Source organism: Patiria miniata, unplaced genomic scaffold (genome assembly GCF_015706575.1).
Source record: "Patiria miniata isolate m_02_andy unplaced genomic scaffold, ASM1570657v1 HiC_scaffold_26, whole genome shotgun sequence".
Lineage (NCBI taxonomy): Eukaryota > Metazoa > Echinodermata > Asteroidea > Valvatida > Asterinidae > Patiria > Patiria miniata.
This window is the reverse complement of record NW_024037065.1, coordinates 554,745-580,142: the sequence shown is the minus strand read 5'-3', so window position 1 is coordinate 580,142 and position 25,398 is coordinate 554,745. Positions and strand designations below refer to the sequence as shown.

General features: G+C 41.0%; 3 protein-coding genes across 3 annotated transcripts; all 3 read right to left on the bottom strand.

Moving 5' to 3' along the window:
* Positions 1–12,052: 12,052 nt before the first annotated feature.
* LOC119733672 lies at positions 12,053–15,196 on the bottom strand. Its single transcript, XM_038207066.1, has 9 exons — positions 15,035–15,196; positions 14,801–14,926; positions 13,828–14,470; positions 13,579–13,727; positions 13,298–13,471; positions 12,990–13,187; positions 12,673–12,870; positions 12,342–12,566; positions 12,053–12,212 (listed from the first exon to the last, which is right to left on the bottom strand). Exons 1-8 carry the CDS (start codon positions 15,194–15,196, stop codon positions 12,345–12,347), a joined length of 1,872 nt encoding a protein of 623 aa, XP_038062994.1. The 3' UTR covers positions 12,053–12,212; positions 12,342–12,344.
* Positions 15,041–17,187, bottom strand: LOC119733751. Its single transcript, XM_038207123.1, has 5 exons — positions 16,654–17,187; positions 16,108–16,440; positions 15,646–15,857; positions 15,352–15,516; positions 15,041–15,254 (listed from the first exon to the last, which is right to left on the bottom strand). The coding sequence occupies exons 1-4, from the start codon at positions 16,825–16,827 to the stop codon at positions 15,396–15,398; spliced, it is 840 nt and encodes a 279-aa protein (XP_038063051.1). The 5' UTR covers positions 16,828–17,187; the 3' UTR covers positions 15,041–15,254; positions 15,352–15,395.
* A 5,988-nt stretch (positions 17,188–23,175) lies between these two features.
* LOC119733616 lies at positions 23,176–24,777 on the bottom strand. Its single transcript, XM_038207026.1, has 4 exons — positions 24,687–24,777; positions 23,929–24,152; positions 23,607–23,766; positions 23,176–23,484 (listed from the first exon to the last, which is right to left on the bottom strand). The coding sequence occupies exons 2-4, from the start codon at positions 24,127–24,129 to the stop codon at positions 23,264–23,266; spliced, it is 582 nt and encodes a 193-aa protein (XP_038062954.1). The 5' UTR covers positions 24,130–24,152; positions 24,687–24,777; the 3' UTR covers positions 23,176–23,263.
* Positions 24,778–25,398: the final 621 nt, after the last annotated feature.

Here is a 25,398-nt window from a genome sequence, read left to right as displayed (position 1 = left end):
TAGTATCTATCTTCAGGCAAGACCGGATTGCGCATTGTCCCTGTTGAAGTATTGCAGTACCATTAGATCTGCCGCTTTTCGGTACGCGGGGTTTGGGTGGCGCGAGTATGATGTCGAGTTTAGGTCTCGTATGCCAGGGAGTAACAGAGCATGGGAGGCGATCGACGGGTAACTATGGCTGTTGTATGTCGTAGGGGGCGGTCAGCTCAAGTCCAATTTCACAGGGGGAGGAGCTAATAAGTCGGCATTTCAAGGCAACGGCCCAGTACCCAGTCGAAAAGCAACCCAAACTACTCAGGGGGCCACAGACCTGCAAAGCTGCTCGGGCACTGCTACGAATTCAATTATAAAGGGGTGTGCGTGCGAACAGCTTGTAAGTTCACGCACTGCTGCTCCATCTGTGGGGCGACCAGGCACGGGAGATTGTCGTGCTATTCCAACTCTCAAAAACAACCCAAAACTAGCAGTGGTAAGGGACCAGCCCAAACAACCCCAAAATCCGAGAACACACAGTAGCTTGCCACATCCTGCCGAGGTTACTAGGCGATTGCCAGGGGGTCACATAGGTTTGTGCAGTTTAGATTAAGTGCCTACTCCCATTAAAAAACACAATTTGATAACACTCCTTGAGTTATATCCGGACAGACAGACAGCGTAATTTCTAGCACGGGGTTTTACTGAGGGGTTCAAACTAGGTTACTATGGGCCTCGATTACCGGTCGAATTCCCCAATTTGCAATCAGAAACATCCAATCCTGTAACGGCCCAGCATAAAATAGACAAAGAGTTGGAGTTAGGTAGGATTGTAGGTCCGTTCAATAGTCGTCCCTTAGAACAATATTGAGGGTAAACCCCTTAGGTTTAGTGCCAAAGCATACGGCAGGGGAGTATCGTATGATCCACCACCTTTCTTATCCGGAGGGCTACTCAGTTAATGATTTTATCACCCCAGAAAACTGCATAGTACAGTACAGCAAATTCGATGACGCGGTGGAATTAGTTGCACAAATAGGGCAGGGCGCCTTACTAGCCAAGGCGGACATCAAATCAGCATTTGAGTTGTTACCGATTGCCCCTCAGGATTTCGAATTATTGGGGATGAAACTGGACGGTAAATATTATGTAGACAAATGTTTACCTATGGGTGCGCGGTGAACACCGGCTTTCTTTGAAAGGTTTTCAACCTTCATCGAATTTCTGGTTAGAAGAAATACCGGGTCAGATGGCATTATCCATTACATGGATGATTTTCTGTGTGTAGGCAAGGAGGGTAGTGACCCGCGGTCGTGTAGATTGCTCTTAGTTGAACTTTAGGCCAGCTGTGAGTTCTTCGGCATTCCCCTGGCACCGGAGAAATCCCAGGGCCCCGCCAAAAAGTTGACATATCTTGGGTTAGAAATTGACGTCACTTGCATGCAGGTTAGGGTGCCGCCGACAAAATTAGTCGATATTAACCGTAAAGTACGCAGGGCGCTTCGGTCGGCCACTTTGTCGGTCACCGAGGTGCAATCCCTGATAGGTTCCTTGAGTTTCTTATGTCGTGCAGTCAAACCGGGTAGGGCTTTTCTACGGCGGCTTATAGGCATGTTGAAAGAGCGAAAACGAACCAAACAGCAGGTACAGTTATCGTAGGGCGCCAAGGCGGAACTTGCGATGTGGCAACAATTTCTAGAATCCTTCAATGGGACGGGGATAATCAGGGCCCAGGGTTGGACGACAAATCAGGACATTAGGCTCTTTACTGATGCTAGCGGGGGGATAGGCTACGGAGGATACTTTCAGGGCAAATGGTTTAATGGTAGATGGCCAGCAATGATCTTAGAAGGTGACTACTCGATTGCATTGAAAGAAATGTTTCCTATAGTGGCCGCAGTAACAATTTGGGGTCTAGAGCTAGCGGGGAAACAAGTCGCATTTTTCACTGACAATATGTCTGTGAAGTACATAGTTAACAAGCAAACGTCGGCATGCCCCAAAATCATGTCGCTAGTGCGGCATTTTGTGTTGACTTGTCTTAAGTATGACATTTCCTTTAAGGCGGTGCATATCGGGACAAAACAGAACATCATTGCCGATTCATTATCTCGTTTGCAGTTACACAGGTTCAGACAAGCGGCACCGTTTGCAGACCAAAAGCCAGCAACTTTGCCAGCATTTCTATGGAGGATTTAGCTATTGAAACCCATAAGCTAATTTCCAGGTCATTAGCCCCTAGCACCATAGCATCTTACCAGCGAGTAATCGCCACTTTTCAGGAGTTTCGCATAAGTACGCGTTTGTGCCGGGCCTGGCCAGCCACGACACAGCAAGTTATCGCTTTTGTGGCAGCTCTGTCTCTAAAAGAACTAGCCCCATCCACACTTGCCCTGCACGTATCAGCTCTATCCCTAGTACACAAAAGTCATAATTGGGATGACCCCACTCACCACTTCCTGATAAAAAGAATGCTAGAGGGACACGAAAGACTCACGGGGGCACCGGACAATACGTCACCGTTTTCACGAACAGCCACATACTATATATATTCGGTTGATTTTGAAGTAAAGTGTTTTCGAGATAATCACAAAAGAAGTTTCTCATATTTTAAAACTGCAAGAAATACTACTTTGCAACAACTTTGTGCAGCAAGGAAACCATCACACGATTCTACGTGAGCTGAAGTTTTACATAAACCCGGTAATAAGACTTAATAAAGCAGTTAATTAGTTGAAATTAATTAGTAAAGATATGTGGCTCTTCGTGAAAACGCAAATTCACGTTTCCGACATATTGGCCCTTTCTGTTCAACGTGTATCTCCATAGGCGCGCGTGAGTACGCGCGCGCGCCTGAAAATGTAACAAAGATATGTGGTTCTTCGTGAAAACGCAAATCTCATTTGACCTACTTTTACGTATTTCCGTGCAATGGGTTTTGTACGCGTTCAAAGGGCCAAAATGTATGTGGCTCTTCGTGAAAACGCAAAATGCAGTTATCGAGATTTTTGCCCCTTGTAACATTAATGTAACTTAGAAATTAATGATGTTTTGCTTACTTAGAAACATGTCAAAATGGTTAAGTACATTGTTTTAATGCGAAATATTGAAAAAAATCAAAATCGAAAAAAATTGTAATTTTGGACATATGTGGCTCTTCGTGAAAACGGTGACGAATTATAGACGTCCTATCACTTGGGATATCGTAAGACAAATCGTGCCGACTTTGCCGGCAGCATGAACAACTGCATTTCGTCACCGTTTTCACGAAGAGCCACATATGTCGATTTTGAAGAAAAAGTGTTTTCGAGATAATCGCAAAAGAAGTTTCTCATATTTTAAAACTGCAAAAAATACCACTTTGCAACAACTTTGTGAAGCAAGGAAACCATCACACTATTCTGCGTGAGCTGAAGTTTTACATAAACCCAGTAATAAGACTTAATTCAGCAGTAAATAAGTGAAAATTAACTAGTAAAGATATGTGGCTCTTTGTGAAAACGCAAATTCAGGTTTCCGACATATTGGCCCTTTCTGTTCAACGTGTATTTCCATAGGCGCGTGTGAGTACGCGCGCGCAGCTGAAATTGTAACAAAGATATGTGGCTCTTCGTGAAAACGCAAAACTCATTTATCGAGATTTTGGCCCCTTGCAACATTAATGTAACTTGGAAATTAATGATGTTTTGCTTACAGAAACATGTCAAAATGGTTAAGTTCATTGTTTTAAAGCAAAACATTGAAAAAAATCAAAATCGAAAAAATGGTAATTTTTGACATATGTGGCTCTTCGTGAAAACGGTGACGATTTGAGTGCGCACTTTTCAAAGCTGCCTTTCTGCTCGCCTACTTTGGATTGTTACGGGTGGGGGAGTTTACCGTCGCGTCAAAAAGGGGCCCGACCGGGCGGGTTCTAGCCATTACGGATATTGACTGGGCCCCGGGCCCAACTAGCACTTTTGATTTGTATTCGGTTCTCCCAGACCGATCAGTGTGGGCGGTCAACAACACTCCGTATCATTGAAGGCCCCAGAGGATTGTGCCCCTTGGAGGCAGTAAAGCTTTATGTGGGCTTTCGACCGGCGGTCGGGGGCCCTCTTTTCTGTCACGCAGACGCAACCCCCCTCACAGTTCAAGGCGGTGTTACATAAGGCTTTATGTAACGCAGGCTTCCCATCTCAGCGGTTCGGGACCCACTCATTTAGAATTGGGGCGGCCACCACAGCAGCTTTGAATGGGGCCTCAGCAGAGGAAATACAAAAGATGGGCCGGTGGCGCAGCGACGCCTTTCATTCATATATCCGGGTACAGAAAAGGTGATCACGAGACAGGCCTGGTCACCATGCAGTGATTGACGATTCGGATACTAAGATATCAAAAATGGGGTTTGTTTTTAAGGCGTAGTTTCTCATTGGTAAATAAAGTTGTGGGTTGCATTTTCGAATGGGTTCTTTTGTGGTTTAATTCATACAGGGTACCGAGGATATGGCTCAGCGGGGACAGCCTCATCCGCCAAGCTAAAGGCCGGGCGATGGCTACAGGAACGGCGAGCTTTGGCACAGTACAGAGATCCACTGGTTGGGAAGAAGCGGAGCATTACTTGAAGACTTTTCACCGAACTTGAACTTAGACTCTTGCAAACGCACCCAACCCCTCGTGGTTGTACCATTCTTTCCAAAAAGCCTTCGAGGAGTGAGAAAGTCATTTAAATAATATGCCAGACGTCAGCGTCATCAGTCGCCAAATACATCGCTGATTTTTCATCCAGATATGGTGACGTCACAGTTAGCACTGATTCCTTAAAGGTGGGGTTCACCTGTCCGAGGTAATTGAGGTAATTGTTAACTAAGGTATTTGTTAACTCACGACTTTTCAGTTGCACTCCTGGCAACACACCCCACATAGAATGTGGCCGCACTTGGGCTAACCAGCCCGTGTGGACCTTACCGGTGGATCTTTTAGGCACATACCATAACATTAAGAAAAACAACTTGGCACGAAAAGTGTCAGTTCAGTCAGGCAGATTTGCCCAAACTCGTCTACTTGTAGCCAAAACAAGAGGCAGACCTAGAGCTTTAAATTTCTGTTAACTCACCCAGGCGTTAAAAGAAAAAGAAGAAGAAGATTAAAAGGAAAAAGAAAACAAACAAAAAACAATTGAGAAAAAAAAAAAGGAAAAACAACAACCACCACCACCGAGAAACACAGTATTTATCCCATTGTGACGGTTGTTTTACAGCAAAAGAATTGCTGAGCTTGACGAGGGTGAAGTGTTTGTCGCCAGATTGATTGAGTTTAAGCAAAGTTTCAAGCACATTGAAGAAAGTTTCGTTGACAACATAGTGTGATGTAGGAATTTAAGTACGTAGCGTGTGTATGTTAATTAAGTAGTGTGTGAAAATACGTAAAGTAGTGTTTTCAGCTGTATGTCATTTGTAAGCTACATGTACTTGCCCGTGTTATTGGTTAAAGAGATGCTAACATGATAGCCTTGATAGAGATAACACGATAGTGGTGAACGGGCTACCAAAAAAAAAAAAGGTGTTTGGTTGTATGGATGGTGTAAGCCCAGGGAGGGAGAGGTGAGATTGGCCATTTGTCAAAGTTTGATTGTGAGGGTCAGCACAGACGGACGAGCGACTATCGCCAGTGCTGGCTTAATACGGCCATCATCCTAACGGTGATGATGGATCATGTGATCCACCATCCCTCCCTCCATGGGCTCTTGTGCTGCGGATAAGTGAATTATCCACAGCACAGCGGTAATCAGCTTGTGTGAAGCAATTTTACGCTTCGACTTGTTGTGAGAAGCGCTGGCGCTTCTAAAAGCATTGTGCTTATGTGTATGGATATCCGTAGTCCCTTGGGACCCGTTATGCGATTGCGCATTTCTTGTTTACTTGATTGGTGTACCTTGATGTAATGATTTAAACATTAGTATACAGGCTGTATAAAGCGATTGTAGTTAATGCTTGTTGAATTTGACTATCTCAAGCGAATAAATTGGTACCGTATTGACCACAGTGCTGTTTTCCGGCGTGACTCTTCTCACAATCCATTATTGCATAATTGCATACTTTATTCCAATAATTATGACATACATGTATTTGGAATTATGGAAGTTCCAGTTCTAGACAGTTCCTTTTTGTGTTAATAGAAAATTCAGTGATACCTTGAAGAATTCTTTTTAGGGTGACTGCTCTATGTTCCGACACCCCTATGTTCCGACAACCTAGAGTGTGTTACTCCCGGTTAAGGTGAGGGTTAGGAATAGGAATATGTGCAGTCGGAACATAGGCGTGTCGGAACATAGAGGTGTAACCCTTTTTAGAAGAACATATTGAGTATGGCCAAAGATTTATTTGTTGCTTATTTATTAATTAATTACCACAAAATAAAAACCTTTTCAATTAGGACATTGTTGGAATCAAATACTCTATTTTATGTAAATAACATAATTCGGTAATCTGAAAATAAGTCTTTGAACTTCATATGTTATGGAAACTCGTTGATATCTTACAAAAAAAAACAATTGGGTCGTACAAAGTGTTGACTGTGGTCAACTTAGCGTTACTTGTTGATAGTTTGAGAATTAATTACCATTTATTGTTTTCATCAAGGGCTTTAGTTTAGGTAAATGAAATAAGTCAGTCTTTTCCGAATAGTTTTTCCTTTCATAAACATTTAAGAACAAAAGTTTGTGCTGTTATAATCCAATTTATTGCAAAATTGAACAATTAATTACCATAATTGGATTAATGACATAAATGTACGTGTAATTCAATACTTTCATCCTCGCATGCAAAAATTCAGTGATACGTTTAACGAACTATTTATTGGCTTAAAAACATTGAATATGGCCAAAGCGTTACAGTCGTATACAATTATAGATAAAAGTTAGTCATGCCTTATATGGAAAAGTCAATTACATGTATGCCTTCTGTGCCAATTTGCAATTAAACATATATGAGCATTGTTTTTGCATAATTAAAGTACATGTTATTAAGAAACACCTTGTTTATGAACCTACAAGTCTATAGGGTTAATAATCATTAATTATCCTAAGTGGGTGACGATCTACATTTGAATCGGAGTAGCCGTTTCTGAAAACTTTAAGCGGATGGATACCGCCATTGGTCGCTAGGGGCCCCTAATAGATTTGACAGTTCGGCAACAGGAAAAATTTAATTCAGCACCCTCGAATTGACAAAGAACAAGCATTTTTTTTTTTTGCCACCAAAATGTTTTAACGGACTTCATTTTCTAGGCAAGATAGGATTTCTGGCCCACGGTCTAAATGCAAGCGATCGGTATATGGTACCACTGTCAACGCTTGCCGGCTGCGCCGTCCTTGCTTCGTACGTACGTACATTCATGTACATGCATGACTTTCTGTGATCAAAACCACAGCCTGTTTGTGATGATAAACATTGAGGATATATTTGCTGGAATCGACCTTGTTTTTTTAAAAAAACAAGGGTAAATCAAAGCCTTAAATTTTAGCCACGAATCCTGTTTGCATGATCCAGATACAGATGCGCATAGACTATAATTCAATCTATTTTGTTCCCTCCGTGATTCAATTTGTGTATTTGTGTTAGTCGAAAATGACGTCTTGCAGCAGAAGCCAACATTTACGTAAGCCGTCGATCACAAATTATCAGGTCCCGAGAGTGCCGTCTTAGCCGGAGTTTACTGCTCTATATTTCCTTTGCCATTTTTAGTGTTATGCTCTGGTTTGAAGTCCATGTATTTCATTTTTCATTTTTGGGATCATATGGAACTGTTTGTCTCATTCCTTCTTTGGGATAGCCGATAAAGGGGGCTATTTATTTGTACAGCGCTCACCCTGGATACGCACTTTAATCCAATCAGGAGTGACATTTAGTGCGCGCATCACGCGCGCGTTCATGGAGACGTAAGAACGTGTCGATGGATTTGGCATGTAAACAGACCATTACAAACTGTTTGTACATGGCGAGTCGCAACATGAACAGCAGTATTAAACTTTACTAAGTCAGTGATTGATTACGTGAAGTGCGTGTGGAACAGTTTTTGTCGCAGCAATTGCGTTTATCCCTTGCATGTGTGTATTCGCCGTGTGTGTCAGTACAAGTCTACCATCGCCTGATCGCGCGAGCGCGCGCGCGCTGAGTTGTTACTTTTGTAACAACACAGTGGTGGAGCGTAGCAAAATGAAGTTCGCCGTATTTTAGGGCGGCCAAAGGACTGATGAGTAAAAAAATATTTGTTTGGTCCTTGGTACGGGGTCTTAGTTTTACCAACTGCATTGAACGATCGATCAAAATGAAGCTTACAAAATCCTCTTTACAGTGCCAAGTGTGAATTTATTACTTGAAGTAACGGAGCGTCATGAATTCTGGAACTTTCAGTGCAGTGCGCACACTGCGGTAGCCCGCCGGTCACGCTGTCAATTACGTGCAAATCTCCGTAGCTCATTCTGCTGTTAGTCAAAATGTGCGTGTTGTCACAAGTAGGAAAATGTACAAGGTACGGATGTATGGTTTTTCCATTTTTCCAACTTTTCCTCCAGAATGTTTAAGTAATATATTTTCTAGTTTAAACTCGGTGTGCATTAATCTGAAAGTCTTGGAAACAGTCGTGAGGCCGTCTTTTTCTTTGCTTTGTGTAGAATCACTATGGAGTAGAGCGCGTCGTGTTCATGCCACTACATGTACACGCGCGTGGTTGTCTATGGAAGATGCGACTTAACTGTTTGTAATGCGAAAACGTGCGTCGAAACCACCCATTTTTTAACACAAATTTGAGACATCCATTTATTCCAAGACAATTTACTTGTAAAATAAGACCCACACAGCCTTCTTGGAAAGCCGGCGAGCTAATTGACATCGAGGAAAGTGCATCAATTTCCGATAAATTTGAGTGTTTCCCGACCTTTCATTAGTTTCAGCGACGTTACTCCGTGCATCCGCTCTGCGTGTGTCGTCAGATGGTCACTTCCATTCTACTCTCGGGTGGATAGCATTAGCTCTGCTCCAGCACGCATACTTAGGCCTAGCCTAAGCCTAACAAAACAGGCCCTAGGACTATGAAAAACTTGTCAAAGCTTTTACATTGTGGAGCATGCCAGATAATTTCAATGAAACCTCATGTGAAAATGAGTTGGCCGTTTAATTTTCTTAAAATAAATCCTTCAAAGAAATGAAACAGTCCATATGACCAAATATGGTAATGGGATGTCCCCGAAACGCGACCGACGACACGGAACGGTGAACCTCTTTTGAGAGGACGATGTACTTACATAAAATTTGCATATTGACCTTTTATTGAAATATTAATCGAATATTCACGAGCCATTGTTTCATAAGCCGCGTGAACAAATTGTATAATGAGGTTCAATGGGTCACGACACGGCGCGGAAGATAGTGTTGTGATTTGCTTGAACAAAGACCCATATACATTACGCGTGTTTTGGTTAAAACATTTAAGTCGAACTTCAAGCATACATGTACTAACACAAAAGTTTCACAGTTTGTTACAATTTTCTCACAAAATGATCTTGAATAACTGTAGTTTCAGATACCGAGTGAACAAATTGTGCGGAGTACTTGAAATGAGCAGCATACAGTGATTTAAAAATGACAAAGCATTCTCGGCATCGAATTCTACACGCCTATCTCTGTTTCGTCGTTGGCGGCGCCCTAAATGAGACAATCAGCTCCATATGTATCTTTAACAAAGAGTTAATACCCTCGTTGCGTTTAATTTTGATGCATTGTTTTGACCAGATGGAATAGAAATGGTTAACAGGATATTTTTGTTGAGAGCTCTGTACCATTTTGAGTGACTGCTCTCTGGGAAATTACAAGTCAGTTTTTTTTCAGTGTGCATGTTCCTTGCCAACTTAAACATGGTTTATTTCCTTAATATGGTTAAATGTATTGTCAGTATGCTGGGTTTTTTCATTTTGGTTGGAGGTTTAAGGCAAAAAGTTTTAAACCTTGTTCTGTAACAAAACAAGTTAAAAGAACGTGTTTTAGTTAGCAAGGTAAATGTTGGCAAAAAATACATTTTTCATTTTTGAAAAAATGTATTTAGGATTTATGGATTGTTTTGTTTTCATGGCTGTGTAAACTTTAGGTTTTATTTCCTTATAATTGAACAAAAGTCAATGAAAGACTGGTGCAAGTTGAGATAAAGCAAGCCCTCCTGTGTTCTTACTACAGCTTTTAGCTGTGTACACATGCCCCGCATCTCTACTGTCCGCATTCACGGTAAACTTTTCACACGCCATTTGTTTTTTACACTTCCTGTTCATCAATTGTTGCTTTGATTGATTATAAATATGGCTTTTAAGTCATTGGTTGCTTTGGAAATCTTTCACTTAAATAAAGGCTTAAAAAGCCTTGGAAATTTTCCTGGCTCGAAAGCACGACGGCAAAAGAGGTAGTGAAGAGGCATCTTTTTTATCATTTTCTTCAAATCTCACCCCTGGATTTAGTGTGTAAGATGTTTAGACACGAATGTCTTCTGGGTTCATGCAAACTATTTTTCGTTAAATTGAGAGTCACTTTGTTTAACCAAAACAATTGTGAGAGACAATTTTTGACATTCTCTTCCTTGACAATGGTTTAATGTGTTTTTTTTTCATTTCTCCTTGAATTTTTATTTAAAGTAGCATGTCACTATGTGGTTCTTGTGGTTAAGCAGCAATCGATAAGTTTGGTTCACTTAGAAAGAGCAGATGTTTTTTTTGTTGTACATAAAAGCTCGAACTGTGGTGAAGTCTCACACGAGTAATATCAAATACAATGTGAGGCAGATTGCAGGATCGTAAGTTGGAAAATGGTGTTTTCAAAGATAGGATTGCCTAGTCATGCTGTTTGCACACAATTAAGGCTTGTTTTGGGTTTTTAAGGTTAACCCTGCAACCTCAAGCAGACATAAGCGCCCATGTGTTTACTGCGGGGACATGCAATCACAGCTCAATAGGCACTTGAGGCGGCGGCAAAAAAAGTGAAGAGGAGGTAAAGGCTGCTTTAAACCTACTAAATCGAAAACGACTTAAACTCAATGCCACACTGAGAAAAGATGGAATCTACAAAGAAAACCTCACCAGGTTAAACACTAGCGACGGTCACGATGCCACATTGCTAAGGGATATGTGTCAAGGGCCATCAGAGGTCGTAATGTGTGGGCAACGCAGGGGTTTTTACTGTAAGCGCAGAATTTGGCGGCATAAACAAATATGTCATGATACAGCTGTCAACAAAACGGTATCCGTACCTGTGACTTCTCTGATAGGAGTGAAAGATAAGAAGCACGATATGTTACAGACGAAAGTCTTGGACAGGTTCCGTGGTGATGAAGTGGGGAATGTTTGTAGAAGTGATTCTATGATCATCAACCTGGGAAAGAAGTTGTGGTCAAAATCTGCTACAAGAGAGAAAGGAGGCAGTTGTAATGAACGATATGAGAAGGCTCGGAAACTTACTGCATGGTCAAATTGAGGCACCTGTCAGGGAAGCCAAATCTGGTTGGGGAGGATCTCATCCGACGAGAATATTTTCACAAATTAGAGGAAGCTCTGGATGAGTTGACCAAGAAAGAATCAAATGAAATGAAGCATAGGATTCGTCTCAGTATTGGATACTTGCTCAAGAAGGCTGCCAAGGTTATGAAAGCGTTGTACACCATTGATGGTAGGCATAATCTTGCTAAGGAGGTGGACTGATTCCTTGCAGTACTTGACCTTAGCTGGACTTACTGTTCAACAGAAGCCTGTATGCAGTTGAAGGGAAACGCCAGGCAGTACTTAGGAGGCCTCACTTCATGCCCCTGGAAGATGATATCATAAAAATTGAGAACTACACCATCAAGTCTATGAATGAGATCATCAATGACCAGTATTTGGCCTGGAATAAGGCCTAAAAAAAAAAGTTATGTTGGCGTAACGGGCCAGAAAAAATAGGGTAGGTAGGTCGTTTTTTTTTTTTTTTTAAATCCCAGCAACGAAAATGACATTAAGCCGGTAGTAGTACACGATAACAAAAGAAAACAAGGCTACACACAATATTTGTTTACTTTTATACTCTGAGTGACATTTATTTCACTTTTTATGTCTTTCCTGTTTTTGTGCAAATAAAAACAAAACTGTCAGGTCGAACAAAATTTAAGGGAGGCATGGAAGACGAAGGCCTGCAGTGTGCTTCAGGACAGATGAGGCATGAAGCCAACTTGCTGTTTTTGGTGTACATCTGTAAAATGAAATATTAAAAATAAAAACCATGAGTTAAGAAAAGTTCTGGCTGTTGTATTTCAGTTTTCAGTATGTTATATTTAAATTATAGGCATAGGATAGGATAGGACATTCAAGCAATATTTACCTTTTAGCGTTTAAATGGCCTAGATTTGGGGAAATCTTTCCCATCATCCAAACACTTGTTGCAGACTGGCAACACAACTCTGTATTTTTCGCGTAACGCAGCTCTCCTTGGACCACCAGTTGTCTCTGCAACGCAGAAGCAACACACTCCAAACAGGAAATTTCCTGAGCTATAGTATGGGTACTCAATTGGATCTGCACAGTTCAAGGCAAGACGCACAAACATCTAGAGGAGAACATCATTCAACACAGACACATCATTGAATGTTTTCCTTAAACTCGTAAAATGGAATAACGAAATAGTGTTTATGTAAAATCAAACCAGTTCATACCTTTTTGTAAAGCCTGTGTCCAATTGGCACAAGCATACTCCCACATGTGTACTCGCAGTCTTCAATACAAGCATCTAAATCAATCAGATCTTTAGAAGATGGCTTTAAAGAGCTGTAATTTACTCGTGGCTTTCCACATTCCCCGCACTTGATTATCTTGCGAGCATGCTGTGCAGTCAATTCCGACGTCTTGCATCCCTACAAAGTAGCGCATAAATAGGGAAAATTTCATTGATTTAAGATTGTTACAAAACAGTAGATATTTAAAACATTATGTGAAGATTGAAATGCATGTATTTGACAAAAAGAATCACTACCTGAGCATCCTCTGAAACCTTTCCTACAAAATTCTTGTTGGAAGGCATGTGCTCTTGTGTGGTTTCTTGTGGAAGTAGCACTTCATAGCTCTTGTAGTGCTCTCCCATTGAGTCTGGTACTGGATCCGGTAACCAGGCAAGGTCCTCCGCTGGTAGCTTCTTCGCACTGCAACATTTGGCATCATCACACTTTTTTATCTGTAACAACAACATTTATATGCGTTTCATATAAAATGCAAAAGAAGGGGTAATATCAACAGAAAACATAATAAAAATAGCAAACATAGAGCACATGTGTATCACAATACCTGGAAAGTATAATTCCGCGCTCGGCAGTGTCTTTCTACAAAGTTCTGATAATCAGCCAAGCGAGACACAAACCTCTGTTGAAGTTGTGTCATGTTTATAGCTGGATCTATCTGAAGTCCAAAACTTTGGAGGCCCTCTACTTCATCATCAGACACAGGGTCTCTTGTGACAATCTATAAAAATAGACAACATATTAAATAAATATTAAAGTCTGTTATTTTTTATTTAAAAGCAATGGAGTCTTTAAGAGAATAATGAACTTTAAAAATCTGTGACTTACAGGCTTCTCTTTCAAGGCAAGGCGCTCAAATCTTGTTCGCAGCATAGAGACCATATCCACCAAACTGTGTATCCAGGCTGGCTTAAGGTCTGGGTGCTTCTCCGCAGCTTTGCGAATGGCCGCCATTCCTGTGCACTTCTTGATGATGCCTAGTATCACAAATCAAATATATGGAAAAGTAAAAGCACAGAAGAGTACTTTTTATATGTAGAGATTTAATGTGTCATAAAACAACAGAAAAGTTTTTACCTTCAAGTTCTTCTGTACATGTGTCTCTTTCTAACGCAACATTCTGTAGGGCTAGATTTAAGATAGACATAATGCGTTCCACAGGGTTGATCCAACTATGTCCCGGAGCACAACGTGCTGTTACAAGCATGTCAAGGTCTAGTGCGCGGAACAGACAGATGAGGGACATCTTGACAGACTCGTATGTTAGACGATGATCGGGGCCACCATCTGAGAACAACAGCAAAACCTCTGTTTTGATATCTTGCTGCATCACATGTTTCCTGATAGACACAGCATGGCGGAAAGGTGTTGAAGCCTGGAAAATGGAGTCATTTAAGTGGACCACCACTTCTCCACGCCAGAAGGACTTGTCAACACTATCTGGAATCTCCACATCCAGGATCACTGATGGGGTTAGATGACCCTTGTTGTGTACATCATGGTCTGCAGCTGATATAGTTGACGCAGAAGTGCCCAGTTGCTGTTTGCCCCGAACACCACTTGCCATAGCAGTTCCCGGTTCTCCAAAGTTCACTTTGGACTTGTCATCTACACACAGCAATTTACAGGACGCTTTGAGTTTCACAGCCATTGAGCGCAGATATTTGAAAATAGCGGCACAGTAGTGCACATCAGGATGTGTTTCTCGCAACTGTCGTCTCTGTGGGAAGGTAAATATTTGTCAAAATATAATATATTTTACTTCAAATACGAATTTCACAAACACCTAGAACAGAAGATGATTTCAAATGTGTATGAAAGGAAATAAAAACTACCTGGTCTCATGAAATGAAATATACCACTGAACAACATGGTCTCGTAAAATGCATGAAATGAAAAGTATCACTGAACAATGTGATCTCAACAATTCAGTAGCGGGCATGCATATCACATTGAACTGTACCTGTATTTTGTACTGCACAGCATACTATTTTGTGTATGTAGCAGCTGTATGACTATTTTTGTTTCTGGGCTGAAACTGCAAACGTACCAGAGACTTGCTGGGAATGTCAGTATTTGGAGGACATTTCCGGGTTACTTGCTTTACAAGATCTGGGAGGGATATCCATTGGGACAGATGGGCCACATTATGTCTCCTGTCGTCCGCTGCAAGCACCTATAACATGAATTTAATGTTTTTAATAGTGGAAACAAGAATGAAAATGACGGAGTACATTTTCCCTATATGCATTATATGTTGTATTTAAATTCATAAAATATTCACCTGTTCTATTTCTGTTTCCAGATGTTCAAAGAATGTATCAAACTTGTTCCCTGGGCGACCTTTATTCTCTGTGCGAAGATCCACAACAATTCCAACTTCTCCCTCCAGGGCCATGCGCATCCTTGCATCCATCTCTGGATTTTGGTCCACAGAGGCATCCATACTGAGCTCAGAGTATAATGATCTGAGAACATGGGGCTGTTTCACAATACCAGAGTACCTATAAAACAATTTAAACAGTTTGAGTGATTAATTGGTTAGAAAGTGTAAATACTGTACAATACAGTATTAAATACATTTTTCACAAAGAAATTCACCTTTTCCTGAAGTGTTGTTTCATTGCATGTGTATGGTACTGAGGTTAATACATTTGGTTTGCCGCCAACAGTTTCGCTGCATCGGTAGGTGCTTGGCTGTATGGTCTATCTACTGGTACTTTACAAATCACATAAACAGCAACATGGGAGCCTCCAGGACAGTATCTGTTGAATGAAAATGGGATTTTTTTTAATATCTGATTATTACTTGTATAACTATTTAGTATTTTCAAAGCAATATCTTGGTGCTTTTCAGTATCATTTACAAACTGTTCCTTTACAGAATGCTCTTACTTCAACATGTCCACATCCACAGAAAGGTGAAGATCTTCAAAGAACCGCATTTGTTGCATTCGATTGGTGAAGGGCTTTAGTAGGTGCAAATGTTCATCAAACAATACACTTTCTCCAAAACTTTGGGCTGCTACTACTTCATCTATCTGGCGATACTGGTCATCTACATGCGAAACTTTCACACGAAATGCTACTGAAGCTGCATCTGACAACTGTAAAAATAATATATTATAAACATCAAGAGAGATAAGGCTCTTTACTTGAGGGCCTAATCAAAAATGTGTAGCAAACGTTTATAAAGCTTTTCAAAATCCATAGGCCTACATGTGAGATACTTCATTGTTTGTATATTGAATTAAATACAAGAATAAAGAAAAACCTTGAATTTCACAGAACTGTCAGGATAGGCCTATAAAATATATCAATTTGTTGGTAAATAAAAAATCCCACACTGTACTCCACCTGAGTAACGCAGTGGTTCATTTTTTGTCTCTTGTTTTGTTTTTCAGCCTGTATTCTCAGATATTCTGCATATTCAATCAAACACTCCCCCAGCTCTCGTACTGCACAACGGACATCTTTCCATTTACTCCCAGAGATCGACGGGCGGCCTTGCAGGGCATAAAATTCATCCCCGTGCCTGGTCAGGTCACTACTACACAGACACTGTTTACGGTGTTTTTTCTTCTTCAGATCGTTGAAATTTTCAAATCCATGCCATAGACATGGAAGGCTCTTCTTTCTTGCCAATGTGGAATGGGGATTCGTAATACACCATAGCGCCCTGGTCAGTGTCTGAAAATTTTGAAATGAAAATACTTCTATAATTCTAATTAATATTTTTAATTTAATATCAATATTCAAGTACATTTTTACAATCGGCAATGCCTAGACATGCTAGAGTCCCTCCTCTCTAGCTACGACTAGCCTAGAAGTAGGCTACTAAAAACTTATAGCAGTGTGGTCTAAAAATATCGAAACACATTTTGTAGAGTGGGGCATGCCTACCTGTACTACGTACGTTCCCTCATTTTCCGTGCAGAAATACAGTCCCCTTTCTTCAAAGAGAGTGAGAACTTTATTGTAAATCTTGTCAACTCCAGATGTCCCACCAACTACACCACTGCTAGTAGTCTTTCTCTTGAGAACTGCTCGTCCTTGGTGGCCCTGCGGTGTTGACATGATCTTAGAGAATGCATTGACGGAAGGAATATGTACTGGCTCATCATCAACCTTTCCAAAGGTACATACAAAAAGCGGTATCCAAAATCAGACAAAATGTTAGCCGTTTCATCTGCCTCGACATCTTTATATGGACCCGATTCTTCCTTTGCAGTTTGTATTTTTTGCACGGTGTAACCCGGTTTTACACCATCGGCACAGCTCTGGGCGATTACCCCCAGCTCTAGACTCAAATTTATCCGCATTAAACGGTCGAAAATGACCGAAGATCCCCATTTGCCCTTGATGGAAACACTGTACGCTTCGGTACCGGGCGCCATGATGCGACGGCGTACGCGCGTAACCACGGGCCGGGGGCCGGCCGGGTAATGTTGGCCGCCGGGGTTACAGAATAATTAACCATTTTTAGAATAAATTTATATCCATTGTTATCGTTTAAAATAGTAGACAATTAATTAAAATAATTTATATTATAATGAACTATTTTTTTTAACATGGAATAAATAGCGAATTATACTCAGATTCCAAACAAAACAAACAAGGACAAATTCTTTGATTGAAGGCCACAGCCTTGAACTTTGTTTTTATTATTAATTGTGCCGGATACCAAAATGTTCTGGGCAAACCGGTCACACACCAAAAAGGGGATACACCTGATCCCAACTACTGGGGATACACCTGATCCCAACCACTGGGGATACACCTGATCCCTACCAATTGGCACCATTGCCTTTAGCGGGGGTACACAAGACCCAAAGAACAACCTGTGAATCCCCCCGCCTTAAATTGAGATCTACAATTGTTCATTTTCGAATGTTGTTGCCACCGAACTTATTAGTTGCCTGCCACCAAACTGACTGTATGAATTTTAACTTTTTCTGGCTAAAGCAGGTATTTGTAATGTATAACACATACCCTATTATAAACTGTTTATACACAAGTACGATTTTTTAACTCAAGCAAGTAATGAATTCTGACCATTGGTACTTAAAGTCAGAACTGGAATAGCCCTAGGGGTACATCAGGGCACTGTTATCACTGCTTGTTACACACATTGTAATTACGCCATAAAAATTCTCAGAAATTCCACAAAACCTGAATTCCATAACATTGTTAAAACCTCATTAAACATTGTGCACTTGAAATGCAAGGCTATTGGCTGTGTAAATCCCGTCAAAATTAAGCAAGACAGTACAACGACAGTTGCTCCTTAATCGGAGGAGCATTGGGGTGGTGGCGGGAATTTTTATTTCCAAATCACTGTTGTAAAAACAATTTACATGTACATGTATTCAGCTCAAGAAACTGTGACAAAGTGAGGCTATACACCTTCAAACCCACAATCTTCCTAGAGTCCCCAGATACAGCCAACTCTTTCATTGGTTAAAAGTTTTGCCTACCTCTCCTGTGATTGGAGAGCACCTCCTAAAACTTTGCATCTAATTTGCATAACACTGCACTCCCTAATATGGTGTTGACCTAGATGTTCTAGAAGTGTCCAGGCTATCTATTTTTAGCAATCATGTAGGCCAACTGTATAGACTTGAATTCCCTGTGTGCAGCCTCCAAAAACAGACTGGTAATCTAACAAGTACAATGCAACTGAGTATAAATAATTTTATCTTTGAGGGATAAAATGTGTTATACTCAGATTCCAAACAAAACAAACAAGGACAAATTCTTTGATTGAAGGCCACAGCCTTGAACTTTGTTTTTATTATTAATTGTGCCGGATACCAAAATGTTCTGGGCAAACCGGTCACACACCAAAAAGGGGATACACCTGATCCCAACTGTATACTGGGGATACACCTGATCCCAACTACTGGGGATACACCTGATCCCAACCACTGGGGATACACCTGATCCCTACCAATTGGCACCATTGCCTTTAGCGGGGGTACACAAGACCCAAAGAACAACCTGTGAATCCCCCCGCCCCAAATTGAGATCTACAATTGTTAATTTTCGAATGTTGTTGCCACCGAACTTATTAGTTGCCTGCCACCAAACTGACTGTATGAATTTTAACTTTTTCAGGCCAAAGCAGGTATTTGTAATGTATACCACATACCCTATTATAAACTGTTTATACACAAGTACGATTTTTTTAACTCAAGCAAGTAATGAATTCTGACCATTGGTACTTAAAGTCAGAACTGGAATAGCCCTAGGGGTACATCAGGGCACTGTTATCACTGCTTGTTACACACATTGTAATTACGCCATAAAAATTCTCAGAAATTCCACAAAACCTAAATTCCATAACATTGTTAAAACCTCATTAAACATTGTGCACTTGAAATGCAAGGCTATTGGCTGTGTAAATCCCGTCAAAATTAAGCCAAACGCATTTATGCGTCCCAAAGGGAAACACAGCCTATATGCCCCAATAAGCCAACATTAAGCCTGCAGCGCAGAGAAACTAACAAGTGCCCAGAACGGACTGAATGCCTTGGCGCAGGTTCCCCCGAAAGAGACTGTTACCCTGGGGAGACAGATGGACCCCGTCATACCTATACAACGACGTCTCAGTCCACACAAACTGTGGATGGCACAGGTAATGCGCGCCTAATTTCACACATTGTTTCCTTGCCCAGCGATTTAAGGCCTTGCGCTTTCTTTCGAGCGATGACTGCGATCGCGCACCAAAGTAAAAAACACGAGGCAAAATGGCAGACCAAATTAAAACTGTGTGCGGAAAACGCACTGTGCACGAGCTCAGCAGCAGCAGAATTCGCTGACGCATACAGAACTCGTCCATATTTACAAGATCATTTGTACCTACATGAATCAGCAGCACTGAGGGGTCAGGCCCGTGTCGTGCTGCCAACATGGGCATCATGTCCCCTAAATGTGCCCCCCTTTTGCCGTGCCAAACAACATCGATGTCCAGGTCAAGATGGCCTGCTGCCCAATGCACAAGGGAGTCCCCCATGATGAGTGTGGAACCTATACAGGCATTGATGAAGCATACAAGCAACAATATCATTGTGTACATTTTGTATTGTTAACCAAAAATCAATCTGTGTGATTGGGTAATGAACACACCGGGACTGGGCGGATGTAAGTGGAAACTGCGTTAGAACGCCAGCGACCCATAGCACGAATGTGCTCGACAGAAAAGCCCAAACTAGCCGCAGAACTTGCGGCCCCTATTCGAAATGAGTGCCCACGAATATGGTCATCTGGCACATTAGCAAAATTGAGAGCTTTTCGCATAACGGCATTGAACTGATAGCGCGTGAGCGGTGTGCCATCAAAATGACAGAATAGGGGGCCTGTAATCGATGGGCGGATCTGCAAAAATTCTTGGAGGGCAGAAACTGGGCAAAAGTATGCATTTCCGAATCGCACTATGCTAACGACTTGTGGGGGTCCATGTTGATTATTCTTACTGTGCCTAAAGCTAACAACGATGGATGTAGCGATTTTGTCAGTGTAGCAAATGGAAATATCAGAATCCAATAATACTGACTGTTGAATGCGGTACCGAGAAGTCGCAGCAAATTCACCTACCCGCATAAAACCAAAATAAGCCATCAGAAAAACGGCTTTAAACAGGCTTGACTCAAAGCAGGATGAGCATACAGCAGGCAATGCCGCAACAATTTTGTGTAGTGTAGGTAATGATACCGGCTCGCGTGCGTCTATAGAGGGGTTGCTCCGTCTACACCCTTCAAGTAGCTTAGATACTAAAAAATCCTTAGTGGGATTACTAAAACCAAGCACATTATGATAATAACCAATGGCCGATACATACGTATTGATTGTGGACGAGGCATAATTCTGTAAGGATAACCATGCAATAAAACGACGGACATCGTCGGCATTTGCGGATGTGCCAACCACATCCATATGTTGCTGCTGAAAACGACAAAAAATTCTCCAACCCGCCGCATATGTCTTGTGCGTGTTTGCTGCAAGTGCTGCTGTCAAAAGTCTATTCATTTCATCCTCTACCATACCAGCGGAACAGATGGTAGAGGTGTCATGGCCGCCTCTGCGTGTGGTGCTGCAGCACGGAACCGACTCATCTGGAAATGGGATAACGCATCAGCAATAACATTATATGTCCCAGGCACATGAACTGCCTTAAAATTAATATTAAACCGGAGACACTCAAGCACAAACATACGAACTAGATGCATTACTTTGGGACAATGAGAAGATTGCTTATTGATGATATGCATCACAGCAACATTGTCTGTGTGGAACTTAACCTTGCGATTGGCTAGTAGAGGCGCCCAGCAAATCACAGCAATGACCAACGGGAACAGTTCAAGAAATGCAATGGATGGGGGGTTTTGCAAAACATCTGCAGGCCAACGACCTTGGACCCATTTTCCGTTCAAATATGCACCGAATCCTAGATTAGCAGCTGCATCAGTGTACAAATTAATAATTGAACTGGCTTCCCAACCTTGATCACAAAATGCCGAAACCCCATTGAAATGGGACAAGAAATCAAGCCAGAGCAGTAAGTCAAGCCTGGCCCCTGTTGTTATACGAACCTTATGATGTGGCCTGGTTAAACCAGAGGACAAAGCGATTACCCAGATAGAAAGCTTACGTTGGGCCAACGTAGGATTTAATTGTTGGCCCGACATCGGCGTGCCGCATTGGCCCGATTTGGATTTGCTCATCGGCACACGGTTGGGCCAACATGTTGGGTTGACGTTGGGCCAATCACTTATACAGAATGGCCAACCTTTGGCCATCGTTGGGCCAATGTCAACATTTAATGGTTGGGCCAATGAGGCTTCAGCGATTGTTGGGTCGCAGTTGGGCCAACAGCGGACCAATCATGACTACTGATGGCCAACATTTGACCAAGGTTGGGCCAATACTAAAAATGCGTGGTTGGGCCAATTGTGTTCAGCCGATTGTTGGGTCTCAGTTGGGCCAACAACGGGCCTACATAGAGCCTTCGTTGGTTGACGGTTGGGGCAGGTAGGGTGTTTGGTTGGTGTTTTAGCGCGCGTCTGCATTCTACCTATATATTTGTAATGATGGTAAATACAAATGTTGTTTTGGTGGTGAGAGCGGGGTTGGGAGCATTACTTAAAATAATACGCTTAAACAGAAAGAAAAGATACTGCGTTTACTTTCTTTGTTTCTAAGAATTCTTTTGACCGTTAGGGATGGATTTGTCCAATGATCATAAAAATAAATTTTCAATAAATTTACTAAATGGGAGATTGTATACTGCGTTCTTATGGTTGTTCAGCGAAAAGAAAAATCCTCATAGCATATTAGACTTTAAACCGATTGCACTTTAATTCTTAACTGATTCGTTTACATTTTTATGAAAAAATAACATAATTTACAAAATAATGATATTACAATTACAGGGTATTTGGAATGCAGTCAAAGGTTAACTTATTTTTGTATAGCAAGAACAATGCAATCTTAGCTTGTCTATCTGCATTTTTTTGGTGAAATGGTTTATAGAAAAAAAATACTGAGTTTTAACACATTAAAAACTACTTTCAAAGTGTTGTCCATGTGATTGTTCAAAGCATAGCAGTTATATTTCTTTGCAACAATTTTTACGAATATTAACACTTTTTCTTTTAACACTTTCAAAAGTAAACGGCAAGTAAATGGCAAAATTGCCACTGATTTAATATAACAAACAAACTTATGTCAACTCAACAATTGAACTTCAATCTGAGCAATCACTGTCCTCGCAGAGCAAGTCTTTGAAACTTTGCTGTAATCATTATTTTGCTAATTATTAAAAAGAAGCTTCATGGTTTCGGCATTCTAAAACTAGGGTTTGTGGTAATACCAATTATTAATCTTCTGTGGGTTGTGGTAGTTCTGAAAAGCCTCAGGTGTAAATAATTACACAATGAGTTTTTTCCTTCACTTTTTACCACCTGCTTCAAGAGAGATTATTAAATGGCGTCACAATAAACTTTAGTTTGAGAAAGTTTCCCCCATCATGCAAAGTTTTACATAAAAATAACTTCAACAAGAACAGATACAAAAAGGGTGTTTTAAAAATTGGTAATTGTACTTTAAAGGCTTTGTTGGTTGCAGCAGACCTTAACGTTCTTGACTTTCACTTGGCTTTGGCAATCGGAAGCAAAAGCTTTCAGATGAAACCATGAGTTTTTTTTTTTTTTACTGTTATTCACTAAATACCAGTGTTTCAAATGCCAAATGAAAAATAAATCAGGCTTTATGCACCAACCCACACTGGCCATCACACAACTGATTGAAAAGCAAGACTTTGACAATTTTTGGGGTTCATCACAAAAGTATCATAATTTCAACATATGGAATCCAGTAAAAAATAACACAGCAATGCTTTAAGACGTCATCTAAAAAAACCCAGCTTTTTTACCAAAGGCTTTTGAATAGGTCTTGTCATATTAACTGTTAAAATCAAGAATACCTCTTTTTATGAAACACTATTGAACAACCTTCATTCCCTGTCACTGCTGCTGTATTCCTCTGTGGATAGTTCATCAAGATTGGAAGGACTCTGGCTTGCTGCAGGCTCAGCTACAGCTGCGGCTGCGGCTGCTGCTCGTCTTGCTGCCCTGCCACCATCTCGGTCTTTCGAGTAGCGGAGCCACACTTTCATCACCTCGTCAATTTCGGCGTTTGTGGCCGACTGCACGGATGGGTTTCTTCGAACAGCTCCTAGAAAATAATTCACATTTTTTTCCCGTCAATTTCAAAGTGATCATGAACAGAGATATTGGAAAGGCAGGATTTCAATAAGTTAGCTCCATGAGATTAAAACATACAGTCCAATCACTTACTGTGTATGACAGTGACAAGCCTCAGCTTGCAAAAAGCTTCCTTTGTTCCTTTGCCAACCCAGTTATACTGTCGTGCTAGGTCGTTGCTGATGACACATGTAAGGATTCTTCGTACGATGCTCTTTAGACTGTCTCCCCCGATGTTGGATAAGTATGTCACCTGAGCAGACAAAAAAATTAAAACAACTCTTTTGCATGGTCTACAAGATTGAAACTTAAACGTTAAAGCAGAATGAGGTTTTTGATTGTAATTGTTTTTAATCCTTTAAAGAAAAAAAAAGTTAATGCATAAATAGCTATAAAAATGGAAGTGATGGCCCACCAATTGTTTCTCCTTCTCAAAGTTGTTTAGGGTAGTTTCAAGGTCTCGCATGTCCTTCACCAACTTTAAAGGAAGAACCACCTCCTCTGGAAGACCACTGGTTGAAGCTGTATTCCCCTGCACATAGTTGTCAAGCTTTCTACAGATGCTGATGAGCATTGCCCTGTTCTCCGCTTGAAACATCTTGACCTCTTCAAGCATTGTCAATATTTTCTTTTCTGTTGCTATGTGCATAGACCGGGAAAAGACAAATGCATAACATTAAAAAAAACAAATAAATACAAACTTAAAACAAAAACAAACTGTTAAAAAAAAAAAAAGTTCTGTTAAGAAATTATCCCTTATGTTAAGCTGAGAAGCCATGTTTATGACATGACCGGACGAGAGTAAGTAAAACATCCTTGATTACCTAGAACATACAACCCAATTGTGAATGGTCAAGCAAACTCATGCATTTTCAGCTTGAACAAATAAGGTTTTACACTGTTTAATTAAGATCTATAAGGCATCACAATAAGTTAATCACTTTATTAACCCTAATTATCTGGGGTGTGTGCAAAATTGAATCAATTTTGGAGGATTCAGGACTGTGAAGTTAATCTGAGTTGTTACTGAGATGGACATGTCCGAAAGTGTTACATGTTGGGAACAAATGAATTTCATGACACCGAAATACCACTCTCTGCCCCCCCCCCAAAAAAAAAGCAGCCCCCAAAACACCGTTTTTTCCACTTTATAGAATGATTATAAAAAAATACCTGTACAAACTGGAGCTGGCCACTGACTGATCAAGGATGAGGGTGGAGAAGGCAGTGCTCGAGGAGGCGTCTTTGGTGCAGAAGTTGCAGCTGGATGTTGTTTTTGTTGATTGCTCGCTGAATGGTGTGTGATGGGCCTGGTCTATCCTCGTCAGAAGAGGAATCGCTATCTTGGTAACGGGGGTTTGGCCTAGAAAGTTTGGTCAACAAAAAGTGAAACAGTCCATTGTGTCACATACTACCTCAATAGTGTAGCTTTACATTTACACAAGCTCAAACTCAAATTAACCGACTCCTAGAATTGTTGTTAATATTCAATCAGCTGGAAACCGAACAGCAACTTTGTGTCTGGCCAGTGATGATAGTCACAGATGTCCCAGTCCAGCACACAGGATTGTGTTTGCACTTTCCAAACCAGTGTCAGGTATACAATTTGTTGTACAAATTCATGGAATTGTATCATGAGCTATGAAACTGTTAAGGAAAAGTACGATCTGAAACTATTCATTCCCATTCTCAAGACGAAAAAAAAGCTGGAACACTTTTACTCGCACCATTGGTCATAATTTATATTCAGTGAGCTATTTGACTGAGACTACTCAAATTTTGTTTTATGAAAGTTTCATAACCTACCTAAAATTAGTTTGAATCATTACCTTGACTTCCTCTTCACAGGGATACCAGCACATTCAGCATCTGTGGCCAAATCTGA